Raw genomic sequence first — 22,686 nt, 5'->3', positions numbered from 1 at the left:
TTTCATAATCCTGAGGCAAAAGTGCTGTTACCCTGACCACATGGGTAAGGATTCACTGCAGTGAGCTGTAACAGTGACCTAATTCCCTTCCTTAGTCACTTCTTCGCCATATAATCAAGTGAATAATTTACTTAGTGGTTAGCAGCAACTTGAGGTTCAAGATTCTGAATAGTTTCACTGCCAACTGTTGAATAATCAGACGTCCATAAAGAGAAAGTGAGCATGACTCACTACTCAGTGCTCTTTAGACTACAAGCCACATTTACCTTGTCACACATACAGTGCTTTTTTTCTATACAACTCGAGAGCTTCATATCCCTTACATGCAGGGTAAGACTTGCCAGTGCACCTAACATGCATGTATTTGGACTGTGTTTGATCTGCGACATGCATGCACACGTGCCTTGTTTTTGCTGAACTCAAACTCGGATGCTAAACTAAAATGTCAAACAATAAATGCAGTGCATGCAGCGTTTAAGAAATAATGCATGTTTGTGGGTTTACTCACAGGTCTGGCTTTGCCCCTCATGTCCTCTTCCTCTTGATGCATCTTGTTGTACGACAGGCTCTCGTTAGAGGAGCCTATTTCAAGAAAGTGGTCGTTGCTGTGCAGACTACCATAGCCGCTGGACCCACTATTATGAACAGGCTGGTTACATAAAAAACAAGAAAAAAGAAAAAGATTAAACAGGAACAAATGAAGAGATTATTTCCAGGGACAGAGAGGACATTGCACCTGCAATAACAGTAACTGTTAATCTCCTTCCGTCGATCAATCCTTAGTCTGTGTAGGGTCTTGAAATGTTGCTCTTTCTTTTACCTTCCAACTGAATTTTTTTCCTTTCAGCTTAATTTATATTAGTTTTGTTTTTTTCCTCACCTGTAGCAGGAGCCGATGGATCTGCTCAGTAATCTCCTGGACGTCAGAGTCCATGGTCTTCACCTCTCTGACGCCTGAGACTGGGCCCATAAAAATGTCTTCATTCACGGGGCCCCTGGTAAACAAGCACATCTTACGTGAAGCAGCTTTGTCATCCAATTAAGAACTTGTTTCTATAATGTCACATATGGCGTGGTCAAATATTAATCTAATATCGATTTAAATGTATGTATCAACTTGTTTAGGTAATAAATACTTACATGCGGACTTTGTGTCTCCCAATAACAAAGGAGACTTTGCGGCTCCAAGGATTGACAAAACTGGACCAGCTGGTGTCTAAGATGATGTACTCTCCATTTCTTGCACAGAACCTGATGGACGAGTGGTCAAACGGTTGGCCTGCGCACTGGAGGACTGCAGAGGAAAAACAAACAGATTGAGACAGGCGCTGATTTCCCCTGTTTACACTGGATGTTGATGTTTCTTCTGTCAATTTTGTGTGGGCTCACTCTTTCTGTGAATAGCCAGCATGATCGGGCGGTCACTGGGATGCAAGTGGCAGAGGACTGGGGTGCCAATCAGGTCCTGTGGGAGGTACCCAAGAAGAGGTACTGCCCTGAAACAAAGTGCAGTGTTAGCAGCCAACAGCACCAAATGTTTGCACCTTTTTCAGAGATCACTTAGTTTAAATTCAGCAGTAAAAGCATTCTTGGCTTACCTCTCATCCACATCCTGGAACACACAGCTTGGAGAGTGAGTGGTGGTGAAGATCTGCTTGTCTGTTGGAATTCTGGGTGCTTAAGGATAAAAAAAAAAATATACAGATACAGTTCACTTTAATTTCTATAGCACCAAAACACAACGACAGTCTTCTTAACACACTTTTTAAAATTGTATGATGAAGACCTTACGGTGTCAGAGAGAAAACCCCAACAATCTTCAAGAAAAAGGGAAGTTTTAAGTCTAATCTTAAAATTAGAGAGGGTGTTAGTCTTCTAAACGCTGGCTGGGAGTCACTTCCACAGGACAGGAGTCTGAAAGCTGAAGGCTCGGCCTCCCATTCTACTTTCAGAAACTGTAGGAGCCACAAGTAAGCCTGCAGTTTGATAGCAAAGTGCTCCATTAGGATATTATTGTACTAATAGGGCTTTTAAGATATGACTGATATCTCGAGACCTTTTATAGGAGGAGAAGAAATTTAAATTCAGCTCTGGATTTAATAGGGAGCCGGTAAAGAGAAGCCAAATTAGGAGAAACATATTCATATTCAATATTTTTACCATCATAGCCAGAGTGGACCCTCTCAGCCAGAAGGAGGCAGCAGAACTGGTCTTCAGTGTGCACTGTGTCCTGGACCTTCATCAGGTAAGGCGTCATGCGGAATGGATAGTACTGCAGGTCACCCTCACACTCCTTACCACCGCTGGATATTAGGCAAAAGAGGTAAAGTGAGCCAAACAAAGATGAGACTGGGTACATGAGTCAAGTATGCACAAATATCCTCTAGTTTAATCGCTTTTGGATTTTAGAATCTGAACACATGGGGGCGCTCTGTGGTCATTTTCCACCCATCAGTAAATAGGAGTGAATGTTTGTGTGCACAACTTTAAATAGCTGTTCTGTTTAAGGTTTTAGATCTCTGATGTGACCCCATAGATCAGACCAATACTCCAAAATACAGTTAAATAAAAGAATTCTTTAAAATAAAAGATTTAAAGAATGCTATAGAAGTCTGTGGAACATCCTAACAAATGCTAAGTGTGTTGTTAATATGTAAATGGTCTTTAACGCTGGCCTGGAAAAAGCAGCTGTTTACAGGTTTTTACGCATATGATGTCACAAACTCATTGAAAAAGCATCTAGCCTGGATAGAAAGTATGAATATGAACTAAGAGCAGGTACGAGCAGCAGATGGCCCGACACTGCATTTGACCCAGCACCCACCCACCTGATACGACAGAAAAAGGACTTCTCCTGCATGCAGTCAGGCGGGGACGACTCTGAAATGGGAAGAGAAACGTTTTAATTCAAAAGCAACACGATCCAGCCAAATGGTGGTGAGAGTCTGGTCTCCTGTAGGTGTCCAATGGTTGATTAATTCCATCAATAAACATCCTTTGGAAGCCCAGCCCTGCACTTACTTTAAATGAATTTAAACATACATGGTACACCAGCCAAAATAATTCCAGGCCTAATTGGGAGAAAGAGTAAATGATTTATGGAGTATATTTAGTCTTATTGAGCACTTTGTGTTACAAGCACCATATTTGCCACCACCCTTCTGAGCTATTCCCCACACACAGGGCTCATCTGGGATTTAAATGCAGGACCTCTAAAAGGGTCTTTGTGCGTAAACAAGATTTAAGGCACCACACTGACTGGTGAAGCTGGCCATTATCCGTTACACAGAGTCTCTCTGGGAAAATTAAATGAAGGGTATTCATTATCCGATTTCAAACTGTGTCTTGGACATTTGCACGTTTTGTTCTTTTGTGGACTGTTAAAAGCTTCCCCATTTGGCAACCCATTATAATTTCCAGATTATGCTTTAACGACTGAGACAGCTCGATCTGTTCCATATAGCTGAGTGAAAAGGGGTAAACATCAGCGGTTTTAAATGCATAACTTGAATCCGTTGAACATAAACTTAATAAAGTACCTCTAAGCCTCTTCATTATAGACTCTCAGATGTTTTTCCATTTCTGTGAAGTCTTTATATAGTTCTGGTACTTGTAATGGATGGTCTGACATCATCCTCTTATTACTTGTCTGTATTTAACTTAAACGCTCAAAAGCTAAGCCCTCTTGGATAAACCCATATTTGTACTTATTTGGCTTTTCTTTTGCTATACTGTAACTGTTCTTGAAAATATTGTATTGGAAATCTGTCCTTATATTAACGTTGAAATCCCTTCTGGTGATCCATAAGAACAATTACTTCAGAGATCTGTGTCGTCACCATACCTGCTCCAGTGTACATGCTCCAGGAGGGCAGGTGATAAGGCGTCGTGAAGCTGTAAAAGACGCTGACATCCTGCGGTGTAAGAAACTCCACAAACTTGGTGTTTCTGAACACATCTCTCTTACAGTTGAGGATGGAGGCAGCCTGGTCAGAAATGTAGACTATCCTTCCAGTGATAAGAGACACGGCAACTGCAAACATATCCTGTTGAAGACATGAAATTGTGGTTTGAGGAAAAAAATAATAATTACAAGACTTTTTCTTTGCATCTTTGTTATTGTTTAAGAGCACAAATCAGTTTTAAAAGCTACTTCAAGATCTTACATTGTTTTTGAGAGTGTACTCAGAGGTGATGCTATCGATCTCCTCTATTGTGTATGAAGACACATCCAGGCCTGAAGGCTGACTGTCATTGATCATCAGGAGCTGGTAATACTCCTCATTGGCTGAAAGAAGAAATATACACAGAACATTTTTGTCAGAATATGCTCAAAATATAAGCTCAGAGTAGATGAAAACTAGCAAAACTAACAAAATAGTATCAACATAAGACTACCAAGACAGAGCTGATGTAATAGTCTGTAATCCTAAATCTCAGTGCTATGCTGAAATGCGTCGCAAGTAAACATCTGCCCACCCATTAACATCTGCAAGCATTTCAGCAGGAATGAGGTGAGCATTTACAGATCATTACCTGGAAACTGCCTACATAAACATTCCCTCCTGCTCAAAGTTATGCCTTTATTTCTTTTTGGGTTTGGCTTTGAGCAAATTCTGTAAATTGCGCAGAGGACATTCTTGTGGCAGAAATAGGAGTCAAAAGCAAACATTTACACACGAATGTTAAGTGTTTCAATAAAAAAGTAGCTACTAAGAAGGAGGAACAGACCACAGAAACAAGAGAAACTCAGACTGACGCTTTTAGACAGTACACACCTTCCACCTGTTTCACACAGCGAAGTGCATACTTCAGGGTGTTCAGCGTGGTCGACTTGTTATTGTGTCTCTTGTCAGCAGGCAGGTGAAACTTCAGCTCTTTCAGAGTTTTAATCACCTCCTTCTGCGTCTTGGCTTTGGCAGACTCCTCGCTACTGCAAGTTGCACACATACACGCACAGCGGCGAGTCAGACAAGGAAAACAGTCCCTTAGAAAGCGAGTAAATAACAGGCACAATAGCTGGTTGTGTTATTATGTAAGGTGTTCTTGTGGCCCAAAGAGTGAGAATGTCCCGTGAAGTGACAAGAAGCTTCTTCAGTTATACAGCAACAGGTGGTGGATTTACCTGCAGCCGCTGGTTGAAGGGTTGTCCTGCTCAGAGCTCAGCAGGCTGAAGGCGTTTGAACTGCTCGGTGGAGATGGACTATGGGAGTTCGAACTGTGTGGGAAAAGAGGACAGGGACAGTTTAGTTTAACACTGCAAATGAAAGTCGACATCATCTTTATTATTAGAGTGCTGGTGTATATGCTTTGCGTGCAAGGTAATAGATTAAAGTGATCTTTTTGTACTGTAAAGGTGGGCCAAACCAACTCATAATTAAATAACTAAACAACAGGAAACTAACTGTAAAAGAGGTGACTTTCTGTGCATATGTTTTATATTTTATATGCACTTCTTGTCAGGGTTCTGTGTGTGGGCAGGTGAAGATGTGGATCCAAGTGCAGGACTCGGAGACGGAAATGTAACTGAAAACCACAGCTTTATTGCTGGCATCAAACAAAACATAAAGTGACCACTGAGACCAAAAACACACAGGCATAATCCGAGGGTACGACGCGACACTGAGCACAGGAAAACACAGGGCTAATATACGCAGGGTGGTAATCAGGCAATGGGCAACAGGAGGGAGACACAGCTGGGAGAAATTGGACTAACGAGACAGGGGAGCAGTAGAACTGAACACACTCACATGAGACACAGACCTTCACAATAAAACAGGAAACAAGAAACCACTAAACAAAGACGCAGACAGAGAGGCAGACAGACACATGCAACTCAAACAATTCATGAAACAACAAATCCTTAAACACAGATAAACAGAAACATGAAACTAATAATCATCATCACCACAAGCACTACAAGAGAATAAGAAAACAATCCATAATGCACAAACACACCAAAACTTAACAACTCAAAATACTGGGTCAAACACTTCTAGAGTGATTACATCACCTAAAAGAATATTGGATATCTAATAATAAAATAATAAGTACTCTATACTCAAGTTACCTAACATAATGACATGTAACTCTTATAATAAAGGAACAAGTATACTCAAACTCACAACAGGGTTTTTATACTTGAGCTAAAGAAAGCTGCTGTTTTCTGCCTTTGTGAATGTGAATCAGTGATCGGTGTCCCAGCAGCAGCTTCAAAATAGCTGGGTTACAAAAGAAGCTCTCTTCAACTGTAAGTATAGTTAAGGTTGGTTTTCCCTCTGTGGTGACCTTACATAAATCTGCATTGGGAGTGCAGCAAAGGGGTTTGGGTCTTTACATTTCTATATGTATTTTAGTCATTGTTCATGTGGTATCCAACTTTGAACTTAAAATATTTTACTCCAGTAGTATATTAGATCAATCTGTCTCATATGGTTAGGCCAGTTTGTTAAATGCTATTTCTGATTAGAGTTCTGTTTTGTTGACCTTTTAATGTCCCCATTTATTTCTTAAAGAGTCTGTTTGAATTATTATGTATTTTTTTGTATTATTTGTGTCTGATTTTTTACTCATGGTTTCCTTGGTGATGAATTTTCTGTTAGCTCTTGAGTTTCTATTGTGACTTTGTTATTCCTGCCTCAGCATGAGTTCATGTGTTTAGTAGTTATCCTTTGGGTTCATTCCCGTTTTGCTCCGATAGTTGGTCATTTCCTGTGCCCACTTTTATTTTTACTTCCCACCTTATCTCATTGTCTTGATTTCATTCAGCTGTGTCTTGTTGCCCTCCTGTTTCCACTTCCCCGATTACTTCGTTATGCATAAATAGTCATGCCTTCCTCTCAGTCTCTGGCTCAACATCTGTTATGCTTCTCAGTGTGCGGTCCTGTGCACAATTCTGTGATTACTCTGGATAAAACGGTGTGCTTTTTTCCCTCGGTCTGTCTTCTGTATCTTGTGTTAGAGCCCTAATTCTGCACAACCTGATGTCGACTGATGCATCTATACTGTACATGTATGACCCAAGGTGTTAACCTACAAGCTTAACACTACACTAATACAATAAAATCAACAGCGCTCGAGGACACTGACTCACTATCACGCAGCTTACTGTATATAACAAGCTTACCTGGCCAAGAATAGAAATAACCTTTACAAATAGACTCTCCAAGCACAGGTGAGTCTCTAATTCTGCTAAATATAGACTCCAGCACCCACAGCTGGTTTTAGATTGGACAGCTTGAGCATGTATTAGTGTGTGAGACTTAGAAAGTGTTTTTGAAAGCAGGCTAGATTGCAAAGGAGCACTTACTAAGTCTGTGTGCCACTCTCTGAGCACCGCAGTACATAGTTCATTTTAGTTTCCACATGGATGTTGGCAGTAATTAGAACCTGAGCTGTGTCGCAATTTTATTATTATTCTGAGTTAGCTTCAGATCATGCTCCATGAAGGACTCAAAGGTATCAAATATTTTCAATGAAAAAAGCTGTCTCTTAATTGGGCTAGGTAATATTGCAATTTCAGTCAGTGCTCAAATTTCCATGCCAATGTAAAAAAGTGAAGCTAATTTTGTGGAAAAAGTACTCAAGTACAAGTATCTCAAAGGTGTAATTAGTTATTTTCCAGTGACACAATATTTGAAATAGACGGCATTGGTGTAAATAATTTACCTAATAACATTTTATTCTTTAGACCCTTGGTGGGTTTTTTGTTTTTTTACTACGACATGCACCTATTACACATTGATGCTGCATATATATGCATTTTTTAAACCCTCTTTTTCTGAATGACCTACATATATATATGTGTGTCAGCTGGTATTGGTCTGTCACAGATTAACTGGTATCACACCACAGTGCAGGCAGCAAGTAATCAGTCAATCCTACTATATTTGTATAGTACCTCCAAAGCAGGTAAGTGCAGTTCAAAGTACTTCACAGAAGACTGACGTGGAAATTAAGGCAGGACCAGGAGTAATAAAACCTCACAAATATGATGCAATAATAAATTTAAGAGTAAGCTACCAAAAAGTTCATCTCACCATCATTTTCCCATTTGACTATAACTCTATTAGTATATTATATGCATTAATACATACAAACACAGTATTGTTAATGTTAGGGAATGAAAAAGGAAAATATATAATGTAAATATTTAGTATTTCACCACACTAGTATCTTCAAAAGCACCAATATGTTTCTGTGCAATTTGCAGGCACCAGGACACCAAGCTGTACCAAAGAAAAGGATATCAAAAGGCAGCAAAAAATAAAATAAATGTACTCATTGATACTTTTTTGACCAATTTGATTTAAAGATAAGAGCACCTGTTCTGTTGCAACACTACAAAGTCAGTACATAAACAAAGCAGCCAGTCCACTGCACGTATTAGCCAATAAGCTTGTCTAAAGACTATTAACAGCTGTCTGAGAAACTAACTCACCTGAGCTACAACTCAGCAAGCTACTATGAATAACCTCCTTACCTGACTAAGAATAGAAAACATCTTTACGAACAGCCTCTCCAAACACAAATAGGAGTCTAATCCGGTCAAATATAGCCTCAGTACTCAGAAATACAACAGCTGGTTTTAGACTGTACAGACTGACCATGTATTTGCGTTGAGCAGCCTAATTCACATTGTGGTAGTAAGTCTGTAGGTCGTTTAAACTAGTTACAATAAGAGCGTGCTCAAAGAGGCTAGTCTGCAGCAGGGACACAAGGTGACAATCAGGGCAATGCCATCCTGTTTAATTAGGAACTGCACAATGACTGTGGTTTTCTTATTTTTCACAGACATGAATAGGGCCAGCGTAAGTGGGCCTAAAAGCAGGTTTTAAAATGAACAGTTCTTTACGTGAATAGACTCTCCAAGCACAGGTGAGTCTCTAATTCTAAGTGGAAATAAGTGGAAAACAACCCCAGTTTGGGCTTTCTGGGCCAAACTGAGCCAATCCTGTTTAAGGTTCAGAGTATTAATGGAAAAAGAAGTCACATTTCTGCAGCAGGTGTTAAAACAGATTTATCTGCATGTTTGTTTAAAATGTAACATAATGGTCCAAAACCACAGAACTGTATTTTCTACTATGTGCATACTGGCAAAAGTTAATTCAGATGAAATGTCAATTTTTAATCATTTCACCCTTTTATTACCAAAGAAAAGGATATCAAAAGGCAGCAAAAAAGTAGTTGCTGAATAACTAACAGCCAAACTATTGTCAAAAATGACTAATTTAAATCTGGCCACCGTTAAATTAATTGTTTTAACAGGTCAAAGTCACAAACATAATCAAGTTTAGTGATTACAGATTAGGCAGCTGCAAAGAAGCAACTCACATGTTCTACTAGGTAAACTAACTGCTTGACAACTCAGTCCTGTGGCTTGGAGGAGATCAAAATAATGGCTTCAGTTACCGATCGGAAAGGGCAGCAAGGTAAAGTGATGAAAATATTACAAGTGTGGTGTCCACTTTAATAGATGATCATTTTTCTTTAGGTGGGTCTTTGCTGGAATGCAATGGTAAACACCATGTACTCTTAGTAACAGGTTGTAGTGGGTGGTGTTACCTCATACAGACTTATTTAAAACTACTACTTTCTGTACAGGCTTTGTTCTCCCTACCCTTTATGAGGTTTTCTTCCAGGTGTTCTGACATCCTCCCACAGGCTAAACATTTTAGGCTAATTTGTGACTGTAAATTGGCTGTAGGTGTGAAAGTGAGCATGTGTGATTGTCTGGATCTCTGTGTTAGACCAGGGGAGTACCATGTCTCATCTCACTCAAAGTGATCTGGGACAGGCTCCAGATGAACACACAGTGAGAGGGAGAGACAGAGCAAATAGTATCCTGGCAAAGGCAGAGAGGAAGAAAGGGACAGAGAGCGAGAGAGGAGAAAGCAACCCAGAGGAAGCAGAGATCGTAACTTGGAGTATGGATCATTAAATTCCACAATTAACTTAAACTTCAACATGTTTATTATTAATTAGTTTTTGGGAGTGATTTAATGCCCACTGCCCATGGGTACAAAGAGACTGATATTAGTTTTCCTACAAACACTGGGGCATATTGGCATTTGTGTGCTAGTTTAGCTCACTGGGTAGAGCAGATGACCTATATTCTGTAAGGCTAACGCAGAGACCTTGGGTTGAATCTGCTATTTGCGGTGTCTTTTCTGGCTCTTTCTTCCAGCTTTTCTGTCCTTTCTCCACAGTCATATCTCAAAGAAGGCTAAAAAGTTCAAGATAAATATGTATAAACTGTCAAATATCAGTGGTGCACTGCACTGTATCCACTATGAGATACTGACTCACCTGAACTATAACTCGGCAAGCTGCTATGAATAACCTCATCACTTGGCTAAGAATAGAAAACATATTATTTACAAAGAGTCTGTCCAAACACGATTAGAGCCCAATTCTGTCAAACATTGCCTTCGGAAATGCAACAGCTGGTTTTAGACTGTACAGAGTGACCATGCGTTAGTGTCGACACGCTGATTCACAATGTGGCTCTAACTCTGAGTTATTTCAATTAGTTAAAAAAAAAAGAGGCTCAAAGAGACTTTAATTTTTACACTGTGCACCAGAGACAGGAGGTGATGATCAGGGTGAGGCGGTCTTGTTTAAACTGCAGAGCGACAAGTTTTTATGCGTGTTTGAGAGACATAAATAACCCAGGGAAGCCATAACACAGGTAAGTTTACACTGCAGTGCGCTTAAAAACAGTGGCTCATTCTCTACGACGACTATAAAGCTATATGAACTATATGAATAGTGAGAAAAGACAACAAGAAATGTGAATTAAAATTTTGATTTTCTTTTTTAGGGAGTTGATTAAAATAGCAGTGTACAAGTGATATCCAGTTCTGGCACTACATGGTAATTATTTCTACAGAGGAGTATGCAGACGTGACGCACGTACTCCTACACAGAGAGTGATTGTAGGGATGCAATTTTCTATTCAGAGCCTTTTGTCAAACAGTTATTCATTCACTGATAGCTGTGCAGATTCTTTATATAGTTAAACTATTTAGTCCAAAGAAATATATTTTAGACCCATTTCTGACTGACTTCCTCTTTGGAGTACTGATGGAAAGTAAATATCTTTACAAACGGAGATTTTTAACCTTTTTATGTCTAAAATCCTGCATACATACATGGAAACACCTGTCCACACTAAGCGATACTTATACGAAATACTTATAAAATATATCTTTTATATCTTTCATATTGGTGCATTTTGATACATGTCCTACACATTTGATGCACTGTGATCCAGAGTTGTTAAAGCCTAAAACGTGAACCTGTTTCTTACTTTGGACTTTCCCTTCCTTCAAATCTGCGTGCTGGCTTATCTCTGTATGTCTGGCAGATATAAATCTCGACAGAAATGTTAAAAGCTGAAGAACTGGTGGCAGTCACCCACGCTTGCTAAAATGTGGGGCTGTTAACTGAGTTATATCAGCCGACAAAGATTTACTTTTTCTCAGAAGACATTTTGACTTGTCACAGGAGAAAAAGGACAGGTGACATAACAGTGGCTCTTCTGGATTTGGCTGTACGAATAATTTCACACCTATGCTTTTAAAGGTCAAATGTCTGCTCCTACTCTAAGACATATAACACTATTACTTGAAGTACATTCCCCTCCTTGCTTCACTCTCGAGCATCACAGGTGGATAAAGTGGGATATTAAAGGGGAAAATTGAAGGATACTCCTGCAGGTCTCACAACATGAAACTGTCTAACAGACCAGTGATGGACCTGAGCCTGGAGCTACAGGCTCAGAGAGAGTACAGTGTGTATTTATTCATTAACTGCTTTTACTTTTGTCCCATTTTCATAATTTTTTTGCTTCAGTGTATTAGAAGCATGATTTGACTTGAGTTCTTACTCTTTACACAAAATATGGGGTGAAATACCAGCCACTTAAGTAGGTGCACATGATAACCTGCCTGTTCGTGCAAATATCTAATCAGCCAATCACCAGTTCAAAGCTTTAGACATGCAGACATGGTCAAGATAATCTGCAGAGGTTCAAAGCAAACATCACAAAGTGGAAAAAAGGTGTTGTAAGTGACTTTAAATGTGGCATGATTGTTAGTTAGGCTGGTCTGAGTATTACAGAAACTGCTGATCAGCTGGGATTTTTCCACACAATCATCTCTAGAGTTTACAGATAATGGTCAAAAAAGAGGAAATAATCAGTGAGCAGCAGATCTCTGAGTGAAAATTGTTGGTTGATGTCAGAGGACGGCTTCAGCAGATAGGAAGGCAACTATAACTCAAATAAGCACTCATTAAAACCAAGGTATGAAGGCGAATGAATGCACAACACGCTGAACTCTGAAGCAGATTGGTTACAGCAGCAGGTTGCACTCCTGTTAGCTAAGAACGAGAAACTGAGACTCAAATTTGCACGAGGTCACCAAAATTGAACAGAAGGGAAACGACGCCTAGTCTGACAAGTCTCCATTTCTGCTGAGACATTCAGATGATTGGGCCATAATTTGGAGTAAACAAGTGAAACATGAAAGCATGGATCCATCCTGCCTTGTATCAGCGAATCAGGCTGCTGACGGTAAATTGTGGGGAATATTTCCTTGGTACACTTTTGGCTGCTTAGCATCAACTGAGTATCATTTAAATACCACAGCCAACCTGAATACACAAAGCTGAACAATAAGTTCACTGTACTCAAACGACGTCCACAATCACCAGATCTTAGTGCGATAGAGCACCTTTGGTAAGTTGGTATCCATATCATGGATGTGAGGCTGACAACTCCGCAGCAAATGTGTGATGCCGCCGTGTCACTAAGGACCAAAATGTCCAACCCCCTTTTGTCACTTAAATTTTGCTATTTAAATGAGGAAGGTGAATGAGAAAGAGCAACAGATGCAGGTAGCAAGGTACTAAACACAGAGAAAGACGGAGTATTTTTTAGAGGCTGAGGAAAAAAAATAGCAAAAAAACTGGTACAAAAGGTTAAAAGTTCAAATAAAGAGAGCGGCGTGAGTAAGAAGAGGGAGGAAAAAAAAGTAATAGCATTTTTTGAGGGAGGGAGCTATTGCGTGCGAGGCGCATATGGACAGGAAGAGGAGCGGTTTTTAAACAAATAAAAAAAAAACTCCATAGTGAAAAGATCAAGTGAGGTAAGCCAGTCAAGGCTGAAAGTGAGGCAGTATAACGTCAATGCCTTCCACTTGGCCGGCGCCACCCAGTAAACAAAGACAAACATTTTGTTGCCATAGAAATGTCAAGGAGCTGGCGAGCATGACACAACCCATCTGCTATAAAGCGACAGCCAGCATCCAGTTTTCCTACTGGAAGGAATGGTCGTTTTTATTTTTTCCACTGCTGTAGTCATGCCTTGGGCAGGCTGCACTGCGTCTGAACATTTTTTAAATCATGATGAAGTCACGTCTGCACGTTTGCGGAGAGGCAGGGGATTTTAAAATTTTTTCGTACTTTAGTCATTTAAAGTTTTCTTTGAGAAATGCTGTAACCAACAACTCTTCAGATACTAAGGCTGTGATGTGACTGAACATTAAGTTAAACTTTAAGGTGTGCCGTGGACAGTAAGCAAACATTAACTCTCACTCAGAGTGAGAAAAGTGAACATTAGAACACATCTGTAAACATAAATCCAGAAAAACACACAGCATGCTACCCTTTAAATTCTCGTGAGGATCATCTTTAAACATAAAGCTGAAACCACCTCACAATTCATGAAAATAGCCTTTATAATTAAACACTAACCACACAGCATCACAGTACAAGTGTTTGCATTTCAACCTGTTTACTCCAGAACGAACAGAAGCGTGGAGCACATGGACGTATCTTGCCAAAACATGTTTTTTGTGTGTCCTACATAGAAATCAGCTCATGTTTATCAAGTTGGATTCTTTTATAAAAAAGTGCAAAAAACAGACACCAACTGCTCCTAGTATGACTCACTTCTATGCAATGTGAGCTGGCAATGAGATCTAGTTTAGGGAGTGAGAACATGTTTGCGGTGATACTAAATAATGTCAAATTAATCCTCATTTGGCAAAAGTCCCAACGTAACATTTTATGACAAACAGGATGTGTACAATTACATTTCAATTGGGCTTCTGGGGCGAAGAGCACGACAGCCATCACTGAAGCCTTGGTTCACTCACTCATCTACATGCATTAGCCAATGGGGGCGGATGCATCAGCTGCTGCTAACTGCATTTATTATGACTGTGACATGTTGATGGTCAATTTTTATGCCGATTGTTGTCACTCATTAGCAAAGGGCAAACGTAACTACGTAAGAGGAAAAAGGAAAAAGGAAAGAGCATAAATAACCCAGCACAGTTTTTCCCATGAGGAAAGCTGGTGTTATCTTCGGATTGGCATTTTTGGCATTTTCTTTTTTATCTAATGGGGTCTTGAAAAAACATTTATCAGCTGCTACGGTAATTTGTAAGCACAGACACAGACTGCTGTGATCATTCTTTTTGTTGAACTACCTGCAGATTCCCGAGATAGCGACCTCGGGTCTTGACCCCATTTATTATCTCCTACTGCTGGCTTATCAGACCAGCCAAAGACTTGTCAAAGACGCAGTACTTTGGTTGATTGTCTGTATGTGCTACTATGCAAAGACGAAGAGCAACCCTCATAATGGTTTTATCATTCCCACAACCACCACTGACCTCTTATTGCTCTCAGAGGATTCAAGCAGTGCCGAGTCCTTGCTGTTGCCGGTGGAGCTTCCCATCGACTCGTGGCCGTTGCTGTCGTTTCCATGACTTTCATTGCCGTGGCTTTCATTGCCGTGTGATTCGGTCCCACTCCCGCTCGATCCGCTACTCTTCATCTCCACATCCTCCTCGGGTAGTGACCGAGAGCGAGCGTTCTTGCGATGGTTGTCTGGTGAAGCGGGAGGGTCCTGATCGCTGCTGTCGCTGCCCTCAGAAGGGAGGCCCAGGTCAGGCCTACCTTGGCTGAAGGCACCCATACGGTGCAGCTGTGCCATGGAGCTGCACCCTGGGTCCCCCCTTGGGATAGAATTGCATGAAGTGGACGCTCTGCAACTCGAGGCTCCATCCTGATCTTCCAAACCTGGGAAGCAGTAGGGCTTGGAGTCTGAATCTTCTGACATCAGGAGATCTACGCAGGCCTTGTTCCAGGTTAGTTTACTAGATGATAAAAAAAAAAACCAATCACCCCATTTTTACAAGGGTAATAGCCGAGGGAAATAAAGAAGAAGTGGACTGATCTGCGGAGAGAAAGAGAGTACGCATGTTAGTAATGAAGTAAAACTTGTCCATTCCACATTTTATGACTGCATTATATGTAAATAAATGGGTAATATATGATGGAATGAAGTGATAGTGGAAAAAAAAACCCTGAGTCAACTAAATTTTGATGTGCTATTATATTATTGTTAATGCCAACAGAAATTGAATTCAATAGATGCCTGGGTGAAGCAAGGTCAGTCAAACACATGCTTGCGAGATTGGTCAGGATTACTCCAAACCATATGCAATTTGCATTTAATTAGTCAAAACATAAAGAACCCACCAGCATTTCATTTGCAGACAACAACAACATATTTTTAGAAAGTCTTTGAGACACAAATCAATGCTGCGCCCATCCTTCAAAAAGCTGTCTCGTCTTTGTCTGGTGTGAAATCAGAGCACATTGTGCTCTTTGACCCCTGACCTGTGAAGAGCCCTGCAGATTCTTCTCTGATGTACTGTAAAAATGGCTGTGTGGTACAGACAGCGTGGCCTTTAAGAACAGCAGGCCTGTCCCATGTGAGCCCTCCAACCCTTTCAAAGGATCTTTCACTCTGGGACACATGAAACACCAGACAAGCTGAATGCCATCATACACTGCAGGCCAACAGTGAAGGGGCTTTGGCCTGTTTTCTGTGGTTTTTTGACAAACTGTGCAAAACCTGTGCTCCGTTAAATAATGATGCAGTACAAAAGCCAGATTCCCAAATACTGGTGGTTGGAATTACTTCTGGTTACAGTAAGTGACGCAGAGCTCGGTGAGAACATCAACAGTGTCGTGTTTGGAGTAAACAAGAAAAAGGCCATGGTGATGGCTATGATCAGAAGAAGCGGCTAAAAGTTTTTTCCCTCAACAGGCCGTTTCTGGAAATTGATTTATCAGCAGCGAAACTCTTTCTAAAGGGCAGCACTTTGAATCACAGCTAAAGACTGGAAATTTACAAGAGAATTTGCACAGTCAAATCAGTCAGGTGAGAACCTTTGTGAGAGTCACGTGTACGACATGTGCAAGACCAAATGGTAAAAAAGGCAGATTAAAAAGGCAGTATGTGCTGCTTCACTCTGTAATGATACAGAATTAAACTAATTACGCACAGTGATGCAGTGTAACCCATGGTTTGTATGATTGCTTTGGTGTGCAAGTACTTTTCACTAAACTAAGTTCAAATATTGTTTTTTTTTTCCTTTTAGTCAAAGAAAGATGAATGTTCCCAAAACATATATTCAAACTTGAGATTTACAGTCATTCAAATAAAATCTTATCAGTCACTCAGTTCTGTTTCTGGGCAGCATGTTGAAGTTAAAGCCACACTGTGCCCGTGTTTAACCTCTAGTCTTGGATGCCTTCCAGGAATAATCTCCCTCGTCACTAGAATGCCTTTCCCCAGCCGTGCAATGGAAAATGTCTATATTCTCCTCAGCCTGAAGACACACGGCAGCTCTATGCCCTCCTTAAGTCACTAAGCCCGGAAGCAGAAGTGGATTTAGCCTCACAGAGTTAGCTTTTCAACGTCAAGCCCATAGAAGTGCAACGACTTTTACGTAGGCAGGTGTTTGGATGTCACTAATGTTTGTTGTCTATTGATCTGGTAATGACCTGTTTGAAAGGTGTGTGTGTGTGTACAGTATGTGACAAAAAAGTTGCTGGCTTGACAAAAATGTGTTTTTCATGTTGTTTCTGAAGGGTTTTCAAAACTGTAGATTTGTCCTACTTTCTACTCACGTTGCACCTGATCGATAAGTTCGACCATCATCTGTTTGTCTTTTACTTAAAATAGAACACAGGTCAAATTAGACAGAATGACTGACAAGAATTGAGCAAGCGCAGAGGGATTTGATACTTTTCTTAAAGCACGATACAACTAAAAACACAAGGACCACACAAGCAGCGCGACTCAGTTTCTCAAATTCACACAAAAATATGATTAAAGTTACGAAAAAAAGAAAAGAAAACAGAAAAATTTGGCTCATTGAGCAGTTTAGAGTTCAAGGCGAAGGTTGCAACACTGACCTCTTGACTTTGCATTAAAAACGTTATCACTTACTAAACTTTTATTGCATGTGTGCACGTGATTGTCTGCAAATCGGGCTGGCCCATCGATTGCGCAACATCACACAGTCATCCTTACTTTGTCAAGGGTACTGAGGTATTTGCATTAATAATGAGCAGATCTGTTGGCCTTTTCAAATGGCAGAAAGCAGTTGGCAGTCAGCAGCCTGCATATCCCTGACATGCTGTGAAGTAGGCATATTCTCTCTGTGAACTGGGTCAACGTACAGCCAAATAATAGGGACAATTAAGGGACAAGTGAGCAACTTGTGTTGTAGTTTTTAGACTGCTTGGCAAGCTTAACTGGAGCAGTGAGTTTGGCAATGACTTGTCATCGCTGCAAAGTGAGATGAGCTTTGTGGCTTTTTTTCAGTCTTTCCTTTCACACAAAAAGTCCATCATGATGCACAGCGGACATTATAAATGAAAGAGTTTGTTAAACCCAACATAGTGTACATACTGAACATTCTTCACTGACCGCTGACCAGTTCGTTTTAGTTAAATGGATGGGGTTTTTGGCAGGCGCTGCTGCAGAAGCAGAAAATGCAAAAGCAAGTCTGGTCCAAAGTTGAAGAGCTGACTGGCAATGTTTCTAACATTCACAAAGTCCAGGAGTTTGCACTGGTTGCCAACTGCCTACCAAACATTGACCTCTATCGCTCATTATCATGCCAGTTGGCTCAATACCAGCAGACAGTCGGTTGAGAAAGATACTAAGAGAGACGGTTACCAAACACGAGCAGGATCAGATACTTAGAAAAGCTAAGAGAGAGAAAGTTCATCCATCCTCAAAAATATTCTCCTTGGACTAGATGGACTGCTTTAACTGTCTGTTCTTCACTTTGTTAGGTATTCAACTGCTTCTTAATGCAAATATCTAATCAGCCAATAACATAAGAGAAGTTCGATGCATACCGGCGTGTCGACATCGTCAAGACAACCTGCTGAAGTTCAAACTGAGCATCAGAATTGGGGAGCAAAGGTGATTTAAGTGACTTTGAGCATAACACATTGTTGGCGCCAGACTGACTGCTCAAGGATTTGCAGATAGTGGTCAAAAAACAGACAGTTTCCAGTGAGCTGCAGTTATCTGGCTGATGCCAAAGCTCAGAGGTGAATGGCCAGACTGCTTTGACCTGGTTTGGAAGGCAACAGTAGCTCAAATAACAACTTGTTACAACCAAAGTATACAGAAGAGCAGTCATGAAGTCAATGGGCTACAGCAGCAGAAGAGCACACTGAACACCACTCCTGTCATCTAAGAGCAGAAACTGAGGTGGTGGTGTAAAGAATGTGAAAGCTTTTTTGTTTTTGTTTGCGTTTTGGATCAAGGCCCCCATAAAATACACTCCATCAAATTCTTATTTGGATGGAAGGCTAAGAATGTGAACAGAGACCTGTCACATGTCTGAAAGTAGGCTACATAGTACATGATGGTCCAGCAATGACAATCCAAGCTACTCTGGCAACACTGAGAAGTTTATGTAATTTATTGCTCTACACTACACTATTTTGTTTATGGAAGCTGAGGACTTACTCAAAATAGATCCCCCTCTCTAATTTTTATTTGCGTAAAAGACAATTAACAAGAAAGAGTCAATAAACCCATGCAATAAAAGTCATTAACGGTGGTTCATTTTCAGCATTTACTCTTGGCCCACCACCTGTTAATCGTTTCTCAAAAAAGCCCATGGATGTCCGTTTCTTCTCTGTAGTCAAGGTTACCCGAGGCCACTTCAGCATCTTTGATTGTTCCTTTTTTCCTGTCATTAACTGGGTCTTTTCCATCCAGTTGAGCTGCCAAGGAAGCAGAGGAGAGAACAAAATGGATTTCCTGTTGCCCAGTAAGAAACTAATCATCATTTTTAACTGGGTAAGCTCGCAGGGACCTTGACTCATACTCGTCCCTCACGTGACATTTGTGCAGGGTTATCTTTTGGTTATCTTTCACCAGCTTTGCATAATCAATACACACAGGCAGTGATACTATTAAGCGTGAGTTACAATGCAGTTCTTGTCAAAGGAAGCGGTCAGGAAGCCTTTATATCCTCCACTGAGGTAAGCAGACGAGGTAACAGGTGACAAACAAGGTAAGATCAGAAACATAACGCAATTACAGCCTCTGTATTAGCAAATCTTCGCCAACACTTTCAATCCATTTAATGCAATCAGATGGTCGTTCTTCTGGGAACACGATGCTCACTTGGCCTTTCTGAATCTTCAAGGACAAAATGTCCCATTTAGAGCTTAAAACATTAAAACTAAGGTTGTAATTAAGGTGGCAAATTAAGATTTGATTACATGTGTTCAGCCCCCTGAATCTATTCATCGCTCTAGTCGTCACCGCAGTTTTCCTAGACGGCTGGAAAAACAGACTGTCTGCAACATATTTCCAGATAACCTTGGTCCTTCTTAGAGTTTTTTTCTGTTTTGTTGCTGGTCTTATTCAGAGTTACCAGAAATATTAAAACCTCCTGCTGCTGACTTAAAAAAAACAACCCAAAAGACTCATTGTTTAAAAAGTCAAAACTCTTCCATCCTGAAATCCAAACAATAAGACTTAATAAGATCCACTATGTTAGGTACAAATGTCACCGTACTGGTAATACACTGTGAGTACCAGCTGACTTACAGATGTTTTAACTGCTACCTATACAGGAACCTGAGATTATATCATAATAACTCTCACCAAAAAAACAAACCATATTACCCATTCCTTACTGCATATTGCATGCTAGACTTGAAATTGAATATGAAAAAGTCCATAAGATCAAAAATGCTCTAGCTTTACAAACAGCTCCATATCAAGCTGTAATTTTATTTCATAACATTCATTGATACTCTGTGCCATCTGCTCACTACGTTCCCCTTCGTGTGATTTTTATGTAATTCATCTTTTCTAGGGGAAATAACCAGCACCAGATTACACAACTGTGCCAAATGAAAGACGTTCTAAGGATTCATTCATAATTAATCTTTACACACCACAACTGCATAATTAATATGTTTATTACACTTTAATTGGACTCAAAACAACTCCTATAACCGCACAGAAGTAGCTGCAGATTTATGTGCAACGTGCAGAAGGAGTCCATTACATTTCCATTATTATCACACAGGCAGTGTTTCTCAAAGTGTTTCTGGCACTCTGCCCCCCTCATGATGTCTGAGAACCTCAGATTCATGGGGTTGCCCTTGAAACAATGATGTAATAATGACTTTAGAAGCTTAATATAAAAAATAAACACCACTTCAAGATATTTGTCCAATGATTTGTTTTTGTAGGCAAAGTTCTTACACCATCATTTGTGTTACCACAAAATTTAACTGCATGTTTAAATTAGCAGATGGAGGCTGAAAAGCCTAATTTCTAAACGACCTATAAGTACTAAAAGAGAGGCTAAAGGATTTAGTCTCAAGGAGTCTGAAGTCTTATGGATTTAATGTGGGGGTTTCCACCAGTGTGTGCATGGTGTGTCTTGCACACTTTAATATGATGGTATGTTTTTACTTTAGCGTCTCAGTTCTTACATGCATGCAAAAAAGTGCAAAACAATGACTTGTATGCACCATGACTCCACTCACGTGCAGACATGACTGCAGTCGCTCTTTGGGATTATTTCATAATTCCCTGACCTACATCTGTCCTTGATGACAACTCAAAAACTTGCGGTAAATAAGACTCGTAGTGCGCGCGCGCACACCTGCAGAGACCACCTATGACTTTCTTTGCTGTAGACCACCAGAGTCCAAGCAGAAAATTCCAACTATTTTCAGCACGACTGCATCAAAACTGCTGCACGTTTGCTTTGGCACCTTTCCCTTAGACTGTCCTACAGCACTGTGTGCTTTAAGATGTTTTTAACTATTTATCATAACAATAAACTCCGAGTGACATATGGTTAAAAAAAAGAGAAAGAAATCTGCAAATTCATCTCCTGCTCCACTGCGATTGTGGGCAGGGAGTGCTGTGCCAAGGCAACCGTTCTTATTGCAACAGTAAAACAAAAATGCATAAATGAGATCTCCACTGAGCCCTATTTGCGTCACTCATCTTTCTCCTCCCTCCTCAATCACAAAGGGCAAGGTGAATACACCCAAATTAAGCCTTCCACGCAGACACTTCTTCCATTAATTATGATCCACATTTGCATGCCGCATTTTGACTTGTCTTTATCCTCTTTTAGCAAAATTAAAAATCAGCATTTACTTTGTTTTCTCTCCAGTTTCCCTTGTAAGGACTTCTGTTGCTGCTGCTGCTGTTGAAGATGAATGAATGCTTTCATATAAGGATTGTCTCACTGTAGCGAATACCAGCAGCCTGACTCGGCCTATTCAGAAAAGCGTGGCGCACAGCCCAGAGGTTTTCTAATAGGAACTGCGTGTGAACTTCTGCCATGTGCTGCTGCAGTAGCCTCTTTATGTAAGTCGTCAGGAGTTTTCATGTGTCAGTAACACTACAAACAGTGCGCCATATGCGACTCTGCCATCGCTGCCCTCTCCGCCGCTGTGAAATACCTGCCAGATTAAACCCTTATGTTAAAGGTCCTCTGAGCGCAGGCCACCACCGGTATTTCACCTTAAAGTGCGGCGAGTTTCGTTCCGCTCCCGCTGTTACATAGGCACAGCTGGTGTCCCGTTGGAGTCTCCTGACCCCCACGGCAACACACAGTTATGCAACTTTCACCTCCCGCGATCCCACAGCAGAGCCTTTTTACACATTCAGAGCACAGCTGGATAAAAGTGGAGTCGGCTTCACCCCTACACGTTCTACAACCCTGAGAAGCGCTGCAGCGTCTTACGCACCAAAGAAAGAAAGAAAAGAGAAACTCCCACCAACCTGACAGAAGGCTGATCGTCTTTAGCTCCGGGTGTCTCCGGGAAATAAAGGCTGGCCTCTGGTGTAGTTCTGCGGTTGGATCCGTGCTGCGATGATTAGCGGGTCCCGACAGCCCTGTGTTCGTCTCTCAGCGATGCCCTCTACCCCGTCCTGATTCCCACTCACACCGGGACTCTGCCCTGGATCTCCAGCGCTGGCAGTGACCTCATTTCGACAGCCATCCTCCAGCTCCTTCGCTCATTGGCCCACGAACCTGTCGGTCTCTACGTCACGGCGCTCGCATCGAATCAGCGCCAGCCGCCCCCTCACGGGCGGGGGCTCCAACCGCCGCTCCGCACTGTGATTGGTCCCCCCTTATGCCACTCCTTTTATATAAGTGTGTCACCGCTTTCACGTGGAAACCCACGGCTACTGCCGGCGTGAGAGAAGCGAGAGCAAATCACTACGACGCAGCTGCCGGTGAATGAAGCAGTGGCGATGGTTGGCTCACAGCGGCTCAGAGCGGCCGACTGTTATCTAAACGG

General features: G+C 41.1%; 1 protein-coding gene across 4 annotated transcripts in view; it reads right to left on the bottom strand.

Annotated features, from left to right (window-relative positions):
- Positions 1 to 22,367, bottom strand: part of per2 (period circadian clock 2) — a 32,613-nt gene extending 10,246 nt beyond the window's left edge. For all 4 annotated transcript variants that reach the window (XM_005912750.3, XM_005912751.3, XM_005912752.3 and 1 more), the window contains exons 1-13: positions 22,163 to 22,367; positions 14,685 to 15,250; positions 5,126 to 5,218; positions 4,779 to 4,933; positions 4,167 to 4,288; positions 3,845 to 4,046; positions 2,829 to 2,880; positions 2,161 to 2,303; positions 1,599 to 1,677; positions 1,390 to 1,496; positions 1,141 to 1,294; positions 881 to 995; positions 509 to 649 (exon numbers count right to left, since the gene is read on the bottom strand). In XM_005912750.3, coding sequence (XP_005912812.1) covers positions 509 to 649; positions 881 to 995; positions 1,141 to 1,294; positions 1,390 to 1,496; positions 1,599 to 1,677; positions 2,161 to 2,303; positions 2,829 to 2,880; positions 3,845 to 4,046; positions 4,167 to 4,288; positions 4,779 to 4,933; positions 5,126 to 5,218; positions 14,685 to 15,133 — 1,812 coding nt within the window. In that variant the 5' untranslated portion in view covers positions 15,134 to 15,250; positions 22,163 to 22,367. The remainder of the gene's footprint in view (positions 1 to 508; positions 650 to 880; positions 996 to 1,140; positions 1,295 to 1,389; positions 1,497 to 1,598; positions 1,678 to 2,160; positions 2,304 to 2,828; positions 2,881 to 3,844; positions 4,047 to 4,166; positions 4,289 to 4,778; positions 4,934 to 5,125; positions 5,219 to 14,684; positions 15,251 to 22,162) is intronic.
- Positions 22,368 to 22,686: the final 319 nt, after the last annotated feature.

Source organism: Haplochromis burtoni, unplaced genomic scaffold, assembly GCF_018398535.1.
Source record: "Haplochromis burtoni strain Fernald_Lab_line unplaced genomic scaffold, NCSU_Asbu1 Contig_3, whole genome shotgun sequence".
In the NCBI taxonomy this organism is placed as follows: Eukaryota; Metazoa; Chordata; class Actinopteri; order Cichliformes; family Cichlidae; genus Haplochromis; species Haplochromis burtoni.
Note: the sequence above shows the minus strand (reverse complement) of the source record. Positions and strands in the feature narration are given on the sequence as shown.